General features: G+C 40.8%; 2 protein-coding genes across 7 annotated transcripts in view; one reads left to right on the plus strand and one right to left on the minus strand.

The window, feature by feature from the left end:
• Nucleotides 1-94: 94 nt before the first annotated feature.
• HNRNPH3 (heterogeneous nuclear ribonucleoprotein H3) lies at nucleotides 95-10017 on the plus strand. Of its 4 annotated transcripts, none has more exons than XM_040975851.1 (10): nucleotides 95-289; nucleotides 4454-4587; nucleotides 5099-5237; nucleotides 5735-5919; nucleotides 6338-6424; nucleotides 6596-6711; nucleotides 8083-8218; nucleotides 8490-8585; nucleotides 8666-8758; nucleotides 8857-10017. In XM_040975851.1, exons 2-10 carry the CDS (start codon nucleotides 4476-4478, stop codon nucleotides 8931-8933), a joined length of 1041 nt encoding a protein of 346 aa, XP_040831785.1. In that variant the 5' UTR covers nucleotides 95-289; nucleotides 4454-4475; the 3' UTR covers nucleotides 8934-10017. The 4 variants fall into 4 exon arrangements, with proteins under 4 accessions (XP_040831785.1, XP_040831786.1, XP_040831787.1 ...); XM_040975852.1 differs by having other exon boundaries at nucleotides 5735-5874; XM_040975854.1 differs by lacking the exons at nucleotides 95-289; nucleotides 5099-5237 and adding an exon at nucleotides 781-1208.
• Nucleotides 10018-10649: 632 nt separating this feature from the next.
• Nucleotides 10650-17718, minus strand: part of RUFY2 (RUN and FYVE domain containing 2) — a 46063-nt gene continuing 38994 nt past the window's right edge. For all 3 annotated transcript variants that reach the window (XM_040975848.1, XM_040975847.1, XM_040975849.1), the window contains exons 17-18: nucleotides 12715-12792; nucleotides 10650-12632 (exon numbers count right to left, since the gene is read on the minus strand). In XM_040975848.1, the coding sequence (XP_040831782.1) occupies nucleotides 12489-12632; nucleotides 12715-12792 (222 nt within the window). In that variant the 3' untranslated portion in view covers nucleotides 10650-12488. The remainder of the gene's footprint in view (nucleotides 12633-12714; nucleotides 12793-17718) is intronic.

Raw genomic sequence — 17718 nt, forward strand, 5'->3', positions numbered from 1 at the left:
CCGGCCCCCCCAGCCCGGCTCCGGCTCCCCGGCGGCGGCGCGCTCGCCCCACCCCTTCCTCCTCGCTCGCCCGCTCCCATCCCCCCCGCCAGTCGCGGCGCTGCGCAGCTCCCCGAGCGGTTGCCGCGGCCCGAGACGGTTGGACGGACGGTTGTCGGGAGCTCCGCTCGAGGCGCGCGGCTCAGCCCCAGCCACCTCCTCCGCACGATCGGACCCACACCCCCCGCCCCCCGGCAGCGCGGGCTCGGCGTCCCCTATCGCCCGACAGGGTATCTGAAGTAAAGAGGGGGTAGGTTGGGCCGGTGGTTTTGTTTCGAGAGCCGAGTCGGAGGGAGGAGAGGCCGGAGGGGGTGGGAGCGGAGGCCGGGCGGGGGAGGGGGAGTGTGGAGGTCGCCGCTCGGAGGCGGGCGGGGCTGCGCCTTCCCGGGCGATCTCCACACTGGAAGGAGGGCGGCCTGGCGGGGCGAGGACCTGGCTCAGGTGGCGTTGGGAGTGGACCACGCCGAGGCGCGAAGTGGACGGCGTCCGTCCAGCCCTTCTCCCTCTCTCTTCCTTGCTGGTTTGGCCTCTCCGCCATTTTGGGTACGGTGGCGCGGCCGCCTTGGCTTCCCGCCCTTCACCGTCATCTTCCTACTTCTGATGCCCCAGCTTCGACAAAACTGATTGAGCAGGCCTGGCCCGGGGGTGTGTGTGTGTGTTGGGGGAGGGAGGTCGGAGGGGGGTCCAGCTCCCTGCAAGGGGTGAGGGTGGGAGAGAAGCGAGCAGGGCCAGGTGGGTGGTGGAGGCTGGGGCGGGGGAGGGGCGGCTCCCGAAGGAAATGGCGCCCAAGGGCCCGGCCTCCCACCGCGGCCCGTGCTTCCTCCGCAGTCTCGGCAGGGCTACCTGGGCCGGCCGGCCTGCCCGAGGCTTGTGACGCAGATGGCCGAGCTGAGAGAGGCTGGAGCCGGGAGGGGGCCGGGAGGCCAATGGCGACGAAGGCGCTCGACCCCCAAATCCAGGACAAAGGCGGCTCCTTTGTCATCCCGCCGCCCGGTGGCGACGGTGTCTGAGCCCCGGCGGACTGGGGGCCCGGGCGGGGGCAGGGGCGCGCTCTCCCGAGCTCTCTGGTCTCTTAGGGCAGCTAGATAAACGAACCAGTCTCCGGGGGAGGAATAAAGGACGCTTAGCCAGCCGGCCCTTATAGTCCAGATTTGGAACTTCGAAAAAGAGTACGTACTCCTTTTCCCCAGAGGTTGTGTTTTTTTTTTTCCACGCTTGAACGTTGGTAACGATTTTGTGGGTGATTTTGCAAGCGGAGAAGTGGGTGACAACCGAGAAGGAATGTGAAATAGGCCCATTTTTGTTTTGAAGTAGGTCGTTTGGGCCCAGTGAACCGTGGTCGCTTTTTTGGGGCGGGGGTGGGTGGCTTAGCAATTATCTTATGGACTTTGGCACATAGAGGTTAGAATTTTTTTTACGTGGGAGATTTGCACAACCAGCGGATGGCAAAAAAAAAAAAAAGCCGTTATTTATACAAGGATTTAGTCGCTAACGATCAACAAATCTTGAAGGTTATTTTGTGTAATGCTTTCCCTTAACTGTTAAATAGGTGATAGAAGTAAAACAATATAGGAGTACAGTAATACCAATAAGGAAGTAAGCGTGTGCTGAACACAAAGGCAAATACAGGCTCAGTCACGTGGTTATACGGGGTGGGGTGAGGGGCTCCCTAGAACAGCAGAGAGCTGTCTTGGTAATTTTCCTGTAAGACAGTGCCAGAGGAAAGGGTCAGGCCCGGGAAGGAGAGAATAAGCGGTTTCAGTAACTCATACATCTGAACAGCCTGTTGTTGAAGATCTTTTGTGGCGTTTTGTCAAGGTTAAGTTTAACAAAATCTTACCTTGAAATGCCGGGATTAGTGGACTTGGGCAGACCAGCTCGGACTTTACAGCTTTCCCGATTGGATTAGACTACGCATACACACATCGCTACACCTATCTGTTTTTACTGTGTCTGTGTATCTTAGCCTGGAAACCTAATTGCCTTTTAAAGTAACAGTGTTACCTTTGATGTGGTGTTTTGTTGAGTAAGCAGGACTGAAATGCAGTAGGTAGTCTTGGTTCTGGTAAACTTATAATAATGATTTTAGAGGCCGGGCTCCTTCAAAGTATTGGAGGGATCTGGGTTTTTAATTTAACATTTAAAGGCAATCACACTAAAAAGTAAAATCTGTTTGAACTTGCGATTCCTATACCCAGTAGCAGGGTAACACCCTCTCTCCTCAAGAATTGGAAAATTAAAGCAATCTGTAACTTTTTGTATTGTGGACATTGATAGAAACGGAATCAATGCTAGGGGACAGGGTTCCATGTATGGATTTCAGGGTTTTTTTTTTTACATCAAAATAAATACATTTTCCATGAACTTTTTGAAGTATCCTGGTATTTAAAAGCATAGGAAGTTGACAAAAATGATGGTATTTTTAATTGGTGATAACACTTGGAATTCTTCAAGCCAAGAAAGATAGTTTAACAGTTTTATAAAGATATTAAAGTAACCCATTAAATATGTTTGAATTAGTTTGCTTGCTAAAATTTTCTTGTGAAGAGCTACCATTACAGCTTTCTTTTTTTGGTGCTGGAGTACAAATCTTAATGTTGAATTATAATCTTAAATTGAAAATAGCAAAAAAAGATGGAAAAGCACAATACTATGATCTGCCTACCATGAACTGATGAATTTGACTTTACAGAATTCTTGATTTTTTTCCCCTAGGGAACAAATATTTGATGTTAGATCCTTTTTACTTTTTCCCTTCTGTTCCCAAATCCTCTGTACAGGAAATGACTTGTTAGGTTGATGCTGTTTTTAGGGAGCGGAGGGGAGAACTTAACAACATAGTGGAGAGCTTCAAGCTTGAGAGCATTTTTCAAAACTGATAAGGACCTCTCTTTACAGGAAAAGTTTATATTTTAACAGTCCTTGTTCCCTTTTAAGACTCAGAATCGTGTGTTCTTCAAGGTTCATTTCATAATGTTTGTGGTGTAACATGGTTTTATCAAATTCAATAACTAACAAATGCTTACTGTGAGGCAGATGAAGTAGTAAAAGTAATTCTCCTGGTCCGGCGAGGTACAGGTACTTCCTGCTGTGACCCATTTGAGTAGGCTCAGCGATTAGGTCAACGGGAGGCAACACAGGGAGGATTCAACCCAGGCTTGTCTTCGGAAAGTTCATACCAGTTATTTGTGTGTCTAAGAAGAATGAACTATAATGCCAGTTACAAATTTGTGTTCCCATTTTGGCTCTCTTCATCTCTAGCACCTAGAATTTTTGCATTGATAAAGGTGTTGGAAGGGCCTCACGTTAGGGGTATTTCTCGTGTTAGGGGTATTTAAGCATTTTGGAGAATTTCTGAATGGCTTACATTAAACACATGAACTCTAGAAAAAGGAAATTATATACTTTGCAGATGATAACTTGATAGTTGGACTGAAAATTAGATCCTGTGACATTTAAGCATTCATGAATGCTGTTGCTATGAAATATGATCCTGAACCCTAAAGGAATCAAGTGAACAAACTGTTTTGTTTACAGGGGAGGAGGTGGTAAGGGAAAGGTTTGAAATATTCAGGTGAGTAGGATTCCTACAGCTGCATAGTGCCATTTGTAAGGTTCTGGTAAGTTCCTGCAGCTGAAGGACTTCTGCATTAGTCTCTTGGGATTTCAAAAAGAACAATGGTTGGTTGCCTGGTGGAAGGAAAGTGGGTGGGCAGTTTCATTTTGGGGGGTGGGTAGAGGGACTGTACCATTAGATACTTCTTGAATGTGAATGTTACCTTTTTCTTGAAATTTGTAAGTCTATTTGATTAAGAAGTTAAAGCAGTGAGTCAACTGATTATTTGCCATCTCCAGTGGCCTCTATAGATGATAGGTGGTTTCAAAAACACATTCATCCTGCATGGCCACTTAGTCTGAATTTTAAAAGCCAAAATAATAAACTCACTTAAAAACTGGCTTTTGGTGTTTTAGGTAGAGAAGGTAGAATTGTCCATGAGTAGACAGTAGTATCCTATGCAGCTTCTGAACAGTTTGCATTCTAAAGAATTCATACAAATATTCAGGTGAACAATGAAATCTGAAAGGTGTGACTAAGATGAGTATAACAGAAGTTGGTGTTACAACAATAAATAATGTGAATGTTATGGTGATGGAGTTATGTGAGTTCTTTGAAAAACAGGCAGCGCATAAGAAGGTTTTCAGGAATTTGTGCCTTTTGGTAGGAGGGGTCAGATCTCCCCGTCCTTTCCCAGCTGGCAAATAGAAGATGCTGTACCACTGTGTTGTGGCATTGTTGTTAGAGTCACTTAATCCTGCTACATTTCTTGTCTGAGCCTCTGAGCGGAGTCTCTTCAGTACTTCTGGCAAGATTAAGTTTTGATTGACTGCTTTATGTGCTTGTTTATTTTTATAGCATTTAAATCAAACGTATTGAGATGGATTGGGTTATGAAACATAATGGTCCAAATGACGCTAGTGATGGGACAGTACGACTTCGCGGACTACCATTTGGTTGCAGCAAAGAGGAAATAGTTCAGTTCTTTCAAGGTACCGCTAGTATTAGTCAAAGTTTAGTAGTATTTTGATTTTGTATTTGCATTATATATTTCTCAGTTTTTGTTTGTTAAATTCATTTGATTTTATAACTTTGAAGTTTGACTGTGATAATCTTTGATAATGAAAATGTCTTAAAATATGAAATGTGCTCCAGTTAAAATTCAATATAAAGTGTGTAAAGTATGTAAAAATCTGATTGTACAGTAAATTTCATTGAGAATAATTATGTGATTAAAAAAACCATGAATTAGCATGTGGAGCATAATTTTATTTGTAATTTAGGTGGGCTTTTAAATAATGTGTAATTTTTTTTAAAACACTGGTTGCAAAAATACTTTATACTATTTGGAAAAAGTTTATATTATGGGGTGATGGGAAACTAAGCTTTTTTTTGTTTTTGTTTTGTTTTGTTTAGACTTGTTTTAAATATTTGATTCAGATGGGAATGTTTCAGCCTTTAACACTGTTCCCCTTGATGGGGTTATTTGTCCTTGGGTTAAAGGGTTGGAAATCGTGCCAAATGGGATAACATTGACGATGGACTACCAGGGGAGAAGCACAGGGGAGGCCTTCGTGCAGTTTGCTTCAAAGGAGATAGCAGAAAATGCTCTGGGGAAACACAAGGAAAGAATAGGGCACAGGTGGGGATGGAGAGTTTGGGATGGTGTTAAATTTTTATTTTGGGGGTTGTGGGTCACTATTGCTTAAATGGGGGGGTAATGTAACAATAACATTTTTATGGGGTAGTTTAAAGCAATTGATAATTATCTAAATTTAACTTGGAAACTACAGATTTGGGTGGGGAATTAATGCTAATAGTTTGTTTAAATTAAAATTGTTTCCATTCAGTAGGATGTTGTTTGATACTTTTGTATAATCATGTTTTCTTTAAACACCTATTATACTAAAAGAAACAAATATTTACATTTTATGAATTGTTTTCAATGACTAATTTGTCTATCTAAAACTTAAATATTTAATTATTTAAGTTCATAGGTGTAAACATTGTTAACTTATGGTGTATTTAGGCATTGGGTTGTATATCTAGATGTAGAAAAACTGACTGTATTTTGCCCATATTTGAATTATTCTAATACATCCATGCTGAAACCTGTACCTTTAAAACATTTTTAAATAGGTATATTGAGATCTTCAGAAGTAGCAGGAGTGAAATCAAGGGATTTTATGATCCACCAAGAAGATTGCTGGGACAGCGACCAGGACCATATGATAGACCAATAGGAGGAAGAGGGGGTTATTATGGAGCTGGGCGTGGAAGTATGTATGACAGAATGCGACGAGGAGGTGATGGATATGATGGTGGTATGTGTATCTAATGAACACAGGTTCTGTTGTCATTTTCTTAATATTCCTGACACTTTGTCAAGAAATACAGAAATGGCAGTAATTTCAGCACCTACTGGGTTTTAAAACCTGTTCATGAAAATAGATTCCCATTGCAATTGTGGGACTTGATTGATGCACATATTGGCACCTAGAAAACGTGTACATTAATTGAAATGAAGATACTGACTTATTTGCATAAGGATGGAAATAATTTATGTGGCTAAATTTATTCTTAAGATGTTAAATATTCCATCAAGTGTTAAGTGCTTTTTCATATGTACTAAATAAGGGTTTTGGTTACAAACTTGTAATAAAAAAGAATTTAAACTGCTTACTTGTTTTTCAATGTTATAAAGTTGATTTCTTGACAGATATTTTTCCTTAAATTATACAGGCTATGGAGGTTTTGATGACTATGGTGGCTATAATAATTATGGCTATGGAAATGATGGCTTTGATGACAGAATGAGAGATGGACGAGGTAAACATTAAAGACATTTTTTGTTCTGAGATGAATCTTAATCCTTGCTTTAGCGTTGAATGGTAATATAGATGACATGAAAGTTGTATTTAGGATTTTAATTATAGCTTGTAAATATGAATACGTTTCTATGTGTATATATAGTATCTGATGGCAGTTTTAATTTTTCAGGTATGGGAGGACATGGCTATGGTGGAGCTGGTGATGCAAGCTCAGGTTTTCATGGTGGTCATTTTGTACATATGAGAGGATTGCCTTTCCGTGCAACTGAAAATGACATTGCTAATGTGAGTAATTTTACTGATTTTATAATCATCTTGTGTCTAAATTTTTTTTCTTAAAAGATTTATTCATTCACTTGAAAGACAGTTTGGGGGGAAGGGTGGAGAGACAGATCTACCCCTAGTTTGTTCAATCCCTAAGTGGCTGCAACAGTTGGGGCTCAAGCTGAAGCCAAAAGCCTGTAACTTGCCCTGGGTCTCCATATGGGTGGCAGGAATCCAAGCACTTTTAGCTGTCTGCTGCTGCTTTCCCAGCCACATCAGCGAGACGCTGGATCAGAACTGGCATCTCAGTAGCTGCTTAACACACTATACCACAAAATTGGCTTCCAGGGTCTAAATTTTGAGGTATTCTTATTGGCCCCATCTTCTTTACAGTTTAATCTCTAATGTCAAAAATCCTTTGAATATGTAAGTAGTTGACTTTTTTCTGTAGTTGATGTTTTGATGTATACTGTGTACTGACCCACACAAGATTCAAGCAGGCAAAAAGCTACATTCATAAAACCCAATGAAGTGCAGGAGAGGAGTTGATCAGAAAGATTATCACTGTCTGAGTTTGCCTTCTAGCTCTGGCTCCAACTTCTACTGGTGCGTTAGTACTCAGGTCCCTGCCACCTATATGGAACACCCAGGTTGCACATCAAACTCTATAGCCCAGTCCTGCCCTTGCTATTGCAGGCATGAAGACACTGAGAAAAAAACTGATGACCATAGCGAGTAGTAATAACTGGAATATTACTTCTGTTGTTTTGAAAGTTAATGTATAATGGTGGTTTTGTGAGTATTCTAGGCCAGAAGTAATTAAAAAACAGAAGAGTTAAAAATGGGAAAGTGTTGCTACTGCTGTCCTTGGTTTGTAACTTGGTTTGTTGCTTCACATTATTTGGATGGTCAGCAGTAGTCAACCCTTGGCCCAAGTCCAGTCGTACCCATATGTTGAATGGTTGCATTGGAGACCCAGCAGCCTACAAAGCTGAACATACTTTGCTGTTACTGCAGGTCTTTTGAGAAGTTGGCTGAATTTCCACATACTTTCTTTAAGGATAGATTAGGACTGGTTAAGTTGTGATAGAAGCTGAATAACCTGTCTTTGAGTTACTGAGGTAGAGTTCAAGTATCTGTTTTGAGTCACAGATACATACATTTTCTTCAGCCTTGAGTGGCTAAACAACAACTTTGAAATACCTTCAAGGAACTAAGCTTTAGTATCCCTCGTAGGGTATAGTCTTAACATCCCTAGAAATTGTGGTTGATTGAAGTAGCCTTCAACAGAGAGTGGTGGGTTTATTTTTATGAATCAGAGAAAATGTAGACATGTGGTAATTCACTTCCCAGAATCTGAATGGAAAAAGTAGTTAAGTGTTTTCTTTTTAGTTCTTTTCACCACTAAATCCAATAAGAGTTCATATTGATATCGGAGCTGATGGCAGAGCAACAGGAGAAGCAGATGTGGAGTTTGTGACCCATGAAGATGCAGTAGCTGCCATGTCTAAAGATAAGAATAATATGCGTAAGTGCTTTCCTGGGCATGCTATGTGGTTTGTGGGATGTGATCTTGTCAGTTTCTTGTTTGCTTAAATAAATGCAAAACGTCCGTGAAACTAGGGAATTCTTAGAAGTCACTGGGACTTTAAAACCATTTGACCTCTTAACTTGATCCCAAGTGGCTTCCTGGCAGCTTGTACTATGAATTATTGTTGATAAAACTGAACTTTTTGGAGCTTTTATTAATAGAGTTGATCTATTCTTTTATCCTATTACCCTTGATTTTTCTCTTAAAGAGCATCGATACATTGAACTCTTCTTGAATTCCACTCCTGGAGGCGGCTCTGGCATGGGAGGTTCTGGCATGGGAGGCTACGGCAGAGATGGAATGGGTATGTAAAGTTTTTAAAATGAGAAATCTTAGCTACATTACCAGACATTCTCTAAATTTTTTTGTTTTTCTTTTGTAAAGATAATCAGGGAGGATACGGATCTGTTGGAAGAATGGGAATGGGGAACAATTACAGTGGAGGCTATGGTACTCCTGATGGCTTAGGAGGTTATGGTGAGTATCTAATATGTTCTCTTGGATTGCAGATATTTGTAAAATAGTGTACATAGGTGCCTCCTGCTGAATGATTCTTAATGCTTGTATTCTTTAAGGCCGTGGTGGTGGAGGCAGTGGCGGCTACTATGGGCAAGGTGGCATGAGCGGAGGTGGATGGCGTGGGATGTACTGAAAATATCACCAACATACACAAGGAAAAATCCTAACAACAGCATCTGGTCTACTAGACTTTCTTACAAATTTCTTTTGTATTTTAAGAACTTTATAATGACTGAAGGAATGTGTTTTCAAAATATTATTTGGTAAAGCAACAGATTGTGATGGGAAAATCTGTTTTCTGTAGGTTTTATTTGTTGCATACTTTGACTTAAGAAATAAATTTTTATATTCAAACCACTGATGTTGATACTTTTTATATACTAGTTACTCCTAAGGATGTGCTGCCTTCATAAGATTTGGGTTGATGTATTTTACTATTAGCTATACAAGTAGTAAGTAGTATTAGTGTAATACTAAAGGATCATGGCTCACCCCTGCATAAACTGCAAGTCTTAATAAGCAGACATCTGGAATAGAGCTTAAAGAATAATTAGTGTAACTTTAATTTCTCCTGGACAACACTGTATATATAAAGCCTAAAGAGGAATTTAAGTGGCATCAAAAGTATAAAATCAGCTAAATTCTATATTCTTTTTCTCAAATGTCATTTATCAAACATAGCTCTGAAATGTTGATGGTCCCTTAGAGGTACCTGGGTTTCTGAACACTCAAAATTGTGTTACCTGAGGATGGGAAGATTGGAAGTTAGATACTAGCCCTACCTGTTGAGATAAAAATCCCCTCAGCACTTGACTGAATTACAAGAAATGCTTCTAAAACCTGATGATTGTTAATTCAAGTTGTTTTAGAAAGCTAAGATTGTTGAATTCCACAGAATTGTCAGATGTATTTTCAGTCTGCTGCCCAAATCTTTAAATAATTGTATAAATGACTACGTTAAGCAAATGTAAGGGAAGTCCATGTCATAAGTAAAAGAACCTTGCGGTTGGCTTTGCATCTGATACCTGCCCGTCTTAGTTTATTATGTAGCAAGGAAAAGGTGCTTTTTAATTTTAATCTCCTTGGTCAATATACCTTTTTTTCCCAAATTGGCTAATGGATCAAAATGAAATTGTCAATGTGAATATTCAGTTATTGAACTTGTTACTTGTTTTTGCTAGAAATGTTAATGTAATAAATGTCAATGTGGGAGATAATACGGTGTCCTGGAATGCTTTGTGTCAGTTACTGATCATCAGATAGTACAAAGTACTGTGTATTTTGTGTAACAGAAGATTGCATTAACACAAAGTGACTTCCTCAGATAGTTTCTGGGTTAGGAAAGCAGACAGGATAGCTTATTTGGAGCTTTTCATGACAAGTTTAGATTTCTTAGTGCCACCCCGTCCCACCCCAGGATATTCAAACATTAACATGAAATACCTTCCTTTTTTTCAATTCACATGAGCTTTTACTTTTCTAGTATTATCTTAAAATCTTAAGAAATTGGGCCCAGTGCAGTAGCCTAGCAACTAAAGTCCTCACCTTGCACGCACAGGGATCCTATATGGGCACCAGTTCTAATCTTGTGGCCCGCTTCCCATCCAGCTCCATTTGTGGCCTGGGAAAGCAGTCAAGGACAGCCCAAAGCCGTGGGACCCTGTACCCATGTGAGAGACCCAAAGGGAGCTTTGGATTGGTGCAGCTCAGCTCCGGCTGTTGCGGCTGCTTTGGGAGTGAATCAACGGATGGAAGATCTTCCTCTGTCATTCCTTTCTGTATGTCTAACTTTCCAATTAAAAAAAAAATTAAAATGAAGCTTGCCATTCTAAAATGAGTTAATTTTTTCAAATCTTTATTTAATACTTTATAAAATTCACATTTTGTTTTTAAAATACAGGTTAGAATTACAATTGCAATTCCTTGGCACCATGATAGCATTGTGGTAATACTGGCTAGGAGAGGAAATGGCATGTAAAATCTGTTTTGAAGTTAGTGTTTAAAATTTATAATCCAAGTTTCATTACAGAATAGTCCAAGATTAGTATATACGGTTTTAAAGTAATCTAAAACTAAAGTGACTTAGAAAAAGTGCCTTCAAAAAAATGCAAGATCAATGACAAGAATTTTCTGCGATGAAAAAGTCAACTAAAAATGTTTTTTCATCATTTAGAATGAAATTATTTAGAATTTAAACTAAAATTAGATAGTTTATTTATGCTGATCTTTTATGTAATCATAAAAGTACTCATTCACTGATACAAAAGTTCCTAAGAATACCTGTCTTTTGAGGCCATCCTGATAATACTGTTCAAGAAAGACCATCAAAATCTGTGTTCAATTTATTTGAAGTTACTATCTCAAAAACTGACTAGAAACTTACAGGTTCTAGAGAAAATAGAGTAAAATACTGAGTTCACACTTTGGCAGTTTAGAAAACAAAATTTTAGTGAAAGTAGTTCTCAGGAGAAGACCATCCTACTCTGGGGGAAAAGGCAGTAACTAAGTAACCATTAATGGAATGCTCCCAGGGAATAAATACATGCATGGAACATACAAGAATAGGAGCCTGAATGGATGCTTTGAAAATGATTATCCAGAGGTAACAGTTTTTATAGATCAACTTCGTATTAATGCTATAAGTAGTGTCATTGGGTTTGTGTTCATTCTATCAGCTTATATAGAATGCGTTTTATGGTAGAGCAGAACCCTCTTTCAAAACCCTGGCACAGAGGTGCTTGGCGGACATAATTAATTTTACTGTACACATACTGTGGCAGTGTTAGACCATTACAATAGAATGTTAATGAAGTTTCTCTAAAGGAAGTGTAATAGATTTTTGAATGAGTCAAGCTCTGATCACATCAAAGGAAAGTTCTTTCCCTCACTTTTAACACCTAAAGGAAAGAATCAGCAAGGAGCCTGTTGCCCCTGCTATTCCAGACACTGTTTTCTGGAAGAGGGTTTTCATCTTTGAAGTGTGAAATCTGCCACTTAAAAAATAGTGGTAATTTAGTGCAAAAGGCAGTTGTATGTGGGGAAGTCTGTATGTGGAAAGTAACTTCAGGTAAAAAGATAATGGTTTGTACACCTTGTTCTGGATTTCAAGGGGACAACTGAGAAAAGATTAGCTCAGTGTACCGGAAAGATACCACAAGCACAAGAATTTGTAGGGTAAGCTGAATGGCCTTCGCGAGTGCACAAGAGGCAAAGAAGGAAACAGTGCAAATGGAGCTGAGCTATACACCAAGATAACTGGAAAACGTGTTGGATTGAATATTAATACGTTAAGATTGATGCTTTTCCAGTTTCAAAACTGTGAAGCTTTAAAGTGCATTAGAGAATCGCAGGCACCGTCATATCAATGTGACAATCTAGGACAAAACAAGCCTTATTTTTGAAAAGGCCTTTTCAGAAGATAAGGCAAGGGTGTGTTATCTATTCTATCTGACCTTGCAAGGAGATAAGGGTTACATGATTACATTAATAATTTAGCCAATCTTGTTTAAAGCATGCTTTGTTGAAAATTCTGAGTAACAGAATTCAGGAAATCATCCTATTTATAATGGCCATGAGCTGAATAAGTAGCTCAACTACCCCAGTTAACTACCTGGCTGAAAGCTGCGTAAGAAAGGCTGTCTGGACAGCTTGTATACATGATCCTGTAGGTGGGTTTGGTCCTGGAGTGTCACTGCGGGTTAGATGAGCATCTCTGAATGAGCAGCGCATGACAGGAATCACAGACCCGCACTGGCTTTGGTGAAGAAGGCAAAGGCAGTTCGTTGTCAGAGCAGGCGTTACAAAAAATCTCCCCACAGTTTCTACAGTGGTGCTATTAAATGAAAAAGGAAGGACTATGATTAAAACAAAAACATTTTAGCACGATATTTTTGGACTGTGTCTACCTCCCTTACCTTTCTTTTTGAAAGTGAAAATTCTTTTTCACAGAGTTTACAGTGTGTCGCTTCTTTGTCTTTCAGCCAAACCAGTCCCTAAATAGGAGGGAAAGTATGAAAATTAATGTTCAAGTTGGTAACACTAAAACGACATGCAAAGATCCTTTTCTCTGAAGACATTTTAGAATAAAAAAAGAATCAACTAGTGAAATATCTAGATGAAATAGACTTCCATATTCTGAATTGGGGATTAGCAATGCAGGTTGAGCAAAAAAAGATTGCCAGAGCTTGCCCTGACTCCATTCCAACTCTGCTTCGAGTCCAGCTTCCTGCTAATAACAAGGAAAGGCAGAAAATGGCTCCAGAGCCTTGGCCCTTGCCACTTGGCGTGGAAGTCCAGGATACAGCTAGCGTCAGCCTGGCTCACATGGCTATTGCAGGCACTAGAGAAGTGAACTAGCAGTTAAAAAAATAATCTTGGGGCCTGGTGCGGTAGCCTAGTAACTAAAGTCCTTGCCTTGCACATACCAGAATCCAATATGGTTGGCGGTTCTAATCCTGGAAACCCGGTTTCCCATCCAGCTCCCTGCTTCTGGCCTGGGAAAGCAGTTGAGGATGGCCCAAAACCTTGGGACCCTGCACCTGTGTGGGATACCTGGAAGAGATTCCTGGATCCTGGCTTTGGATCGGCTCAGCATCGGCCGTTGCACTCACGTGGGGAGTGAATCATCGGACGGAAGATCTTCCTCTCTGTCTCTCCTCTCTGTATATCTGACTTTGTAATAAAAATAAATAAATCTTTAAAAAAAAAATCTTACTCGCTGAGCACCATGTAAAGGACTTGATGGATGTAGTTTGACTTTCTGTCCACACGGAGTGAAGCAGATTGGCAAGCATCATCTTAGGTTGTTAACTAACCTTTAACAAATTGGAGGTCAGCCTTCCAAATCTCTTTTTGACAATACAACATACATTACTCTCTTCTGAGGGGAAAAATGTGCCCGAGTGGGGACATATAAGGCCCATAAATCATTCAGTCTATCTGGCCTTGCAAAGACAACCATAGGTGGGACATAAAACACAATAAATCTATAGTGGGTTAATTTTTATAATTTTGTGTGACCTACAAATGATGTAAATTTCTCAATGGCCCTTGGCAGAACAAGGTTCCCCACCCTGTATAAGGTAGGGCTGATGTGTCCTCCATTAGATCTTAGCTCACTCACAGATGAGAAAACTTGGCATTTAGAGAGCTGACACTTATTCAAGGAAACAGCTATTTTTAAGCAAAACTAAGACTAAAAGGGATCAAATTACTGCTTTGCAAAATAAAATGGCTATATTCTTCCTCCCCAAAATGTTAACTGCTAAGCTTACATGTTCCAGAAAGGATTTCAGAGTAGTCTCTGCACCAAATCAATTGCTGTATGGGGAAAGTCCTGTAGATTCTAAATACTTAATAGCTCTTCAGTTACCAGTTTCTCTATAGTGGTGAGTCTACCATACTTCCAAAAAGCTTTTCAGGTGCCCTTCCATAAAGTGGGGGTCATTACCACTCTACAAGAAAGCTTTGGACATGAAACACTCAGCCAGAGTAACCCAAGAATTGGAATTTAGAACAGAGTGGTGATGGTAAAAGAACACTTTAGGAAACAATGAATATCTTCACAGATAAAATATAGCATGATATTCACTTTAGAAGGAAAATGAGCAAATAGTCTATTATGTATTAAAACTTAGGTAGCAGGGGTTGGCTCTGAGATACAGTGAATCAGACGTACCCTGTGATACCAGCCTCCCATAAGAATACCAGTTCCAGTCCCAGATGCTGCAGTTCCAGTTCCTTGCTAATGTGCCTGGGAAAGCAGCAAAACATGGCCCAGGTCCTTGGGTCCCTGACACCCATGTACAGCCTGCTCATGGTGGCCATTTGGGGAGTGAGCCAGGGGATGGAAGAGCTCTCTGTCCGTTACTCTGTCACGAATGTGTGTATCTAAAAGTCGGGGCTGGCACTGTGGTGCAGCACGTTATGCCACTACCTGCAATGCCAGCATCCATATTAGAGAACTGATTTGAGTCCTGGCTACTCTGCTTTTGATCCAGTTCTCTGTAGATACACTGAGAAAACAGCAGAAGATGGCCCTAATGCTTGGGTCCCTGTCACCCAACTAGGAGACCTAGTAGCAGAATTTTTTTAAATGTACAGAAGCTTGTATCTAATCTAATCAAGGACTGGCATTAACTTTGAGTTCACAGGCAATAAGAGGGCTAAGAAACAAGATTTCTAAGCAAGCAATTATTTAAAATCCAAAATGTGAAAAAAAAAGTTTATGAGAGCTGTCCCAGGATCTTCACGGAAGAAAAAAGTAAATAAATATAAACATGTAAATCCATATACCTATGTTATGAAAATGAGAAATATTTGCTAAAGACAGATGTAACTAATAGCAACAACGATTAACAGTTTAGAGTTCCTGTAGGGAGAGTGCGGTCAGGAAGCCCACGAGGGACTTCTGACAGTGCTCATGCCCCAGCGCAGGCTAAGCAGAGGATATGCAAGGCTTCTTTTAGGGTTGTTTTGTTTATCTGAAAGGCCGAATTACACAGAAGGATCACTAGATCACGATCCAAAAGATCACCACAGCTGGGGCTGGGCCAGCCCAAAGCCACAAACGCGTAACTCCATCTTGGTCTCAACAGGAGTACAGGGCCCAAGGTCTTGGGACATCTGCTAATTTTCCGGGAGTTGGGTAGGAACTGGGACTTGAACTGGCACATATATAGGATGCTGGTGTTGTTGGCAGTAGCTTAACATGCTGGCAACAACGCAGGTCTCTGTTCTATTTCAGTTTAACATTTATTTTAACATACAGCAGCAGAGAAAGGAAAAGAAATCCTCCATAAGCACGTTCTCTTCCCCAAGTACCTGAAATAGCCAGGGCTGAGCCAGGCGGGAGCCAGATGCCAGGAATTTATCCTGGTCTCACATAGGAGTGGCAGAGTTCTAAATACTTACACCATAATCTGCTGCCTTCCCAGGCACATTAGCAGAAAGCTGGATTGGACAGGGAGTAGCCAGGACTGGAACTGGTACTCCAGTATGGGATACCAGCATTGCAAAGATGTAGCTTAACCCACATCATATGTCAGCCCCTACAAGTGTTTTTAAGTTGTACTGCACGTGTACCCTTCTGTATACATAATACATTTGACAATGAAAAAGCTTCTGAAAGTTTAAATAATACTGGTTTGGGCAAACATGTCTACCCACCCAGAAGTCTCTGTTTTGTTTTGAATAAAATTTGGCTCCCTAAACTCTTACAAACATTTACACCTCAAAGTCTTATATTAACGGGTAAAGAATGAATGGCTGATAAAGTAACAGTGAAGGTATAACTCAGCCTTTTGTAGGATATCTGAAGGCAGAAGCTTTAGGGGGTGATCAGATTGGATTAGGTTGCTAGGGTACAGCTATATAATGAAGCCATGGTGGCATAAAGAACCACAGAGAGGGTACACAGGCAGTATGCTACCTGTGCTGGCTTCCTGGCTCATTTTAGTATCAGCATCCTGCCAACATCTGAGCCCACCAGATGCCTGAATTGTGGGGCTGCCCTATCCTGGACTGTTGATCTCCAAACCTCCCTTCATCTCAGGTGTCTCTGTTGTAGTAATGAGAAGCTGAAAAACACAGTGTGAGAGCAGAACATTCAGATGTGCAAATTCTTAAAATCTTTATCTACATTCGCCATTTTCCAAGAAACTGGTAAAACGATATTTTGCCTAAAACAGGAGAATAAACCAAAAAAACAAGTGAAGGGGTTCAGGTAACAGGAGTTTCCCATGTAAGGAAAAGATAATGGGAATTCCAAGAATAAAAGTAACAGGAAACATAAAAATAGGAGGGACCAGAGCAGATATGAGTAGAACAGAGAACTCCATGAAGAATAACTCCAAGAAAACAGCGAACTAGCCAATTACCTGACACACTTTACCAAGTGATCAATTTTAACTAAAAGTATTTTGTTGTTTTGAAGGTATGAGAATATTCAGATATTTGACCACAATGAAATAAAAATTTCAAAAGAAAAGGAGGCAGTTATTAACAGCATAAGAAATAAAAAGAGTTTCAAGTAACAAAATAGCAATTTGCAGTACCTGGCCCCAGCAAGAATCGGCATTCACATAGTCATAATAAGTGAATTACACACACACACACACAAATTTACTAAATTTTACTGGGAGAATAGGGAAGAAAAAGACCAAGAGAACAAAACTTGACAAGTTTAAATTTAATCAAGAGCAAATAAGCGGAGAAATGGCGTAAGACAAGGGGAGCAAAGAATAAAAGATTGCTACTGTAATTTGGAGAGTATAGCAGGTAAGTCCTTTGAATGCTATTTTCCAAAATACTTGCATGTGACAATGACTGAAAAGTGAAGGAGGGAAGCCAGGGCTGTGGTAATGCTGGTTAACCTGCCTCCAGCAACACCAGCATCCTGTATGAGCAAGTCCCAGGTGCTCCCCTTACCATGCACTTCCCTGTTAAAGCACCTGGGAGAGGATGGCCCCAGTGCTTGGGCCCCTGTTACCCATGTGAGAGAGCCCGCTGCTATTCCTGGACTCTGGGTCCAGCCCGGCCCAGACTCAACCACTGCAACAATTTGGGGAGAGTGAACCACTGAGTAGAAAAGCTCTTCCCTCTTCTGTCGCCAACTTGCCTTTCAATTAAATAAATGAAGCTTAAAAAGTAAGTTTGTCAAGCTATGGGGTAGGACACTATGTTCTCCAATGTTGTAAAAGGGATTCTTGCAAGACACGTTCCTCATACTGTATACTAGAAACTATACCAATCACTTTCAAACAGACTACCACACCTGATTTTCAGAGAAACTCCACGCAGGGTGGCACTTCCATCTCAGAAGACCTAACAAATTCAGTGAGGGGATGCGACTTCCTGAACTAACAGCCTGGCATATGAACTCGAGGCCTCTTCAGAGACAATGTATTTCATTCACTCTA

Source organism: Ochotona curzoniae, unplaced genomic scaffold (genome assembly GCF_017591425.1).
Source record: "Ochotona curzoniae isolate NIBS_2020 unplaced genomic scaffold, NIBS_Ocur_1.0 contig_2692, whole genome shotgun sequence".
NCBI lineage: Eukaryota > Metazoa > Chordata > Mammalia > Lagomorpha > Ochotonidae > Ochotona > Ochotona curzoniae.

Excerpts from the sequence above, each read along its gene's own strand:
- HNRNPH3 (XM_040975851.1), top strand. The coding sequence starts at position 4,476 with ATGGATTGGGTTATGAAACATAATGGTCCAAATGACGCTAGTGATGGG. Across the intron at positions 5,238-5,734 it reads AAGGAAAGAATAGGGCACAG|GTATATTGAGATCTTCAGAA; the intron begins GTGGGGATGGAG and ends ATTTTTAAATAG. Across the intron at positions 8,759-8,856 it reads TGATGGCTTAGGAGGTTATG|GCCGTGGTGGTGGAGGCAGT; the intron begins GTGAGTATCTAA and ends GTATTCTTTAAG.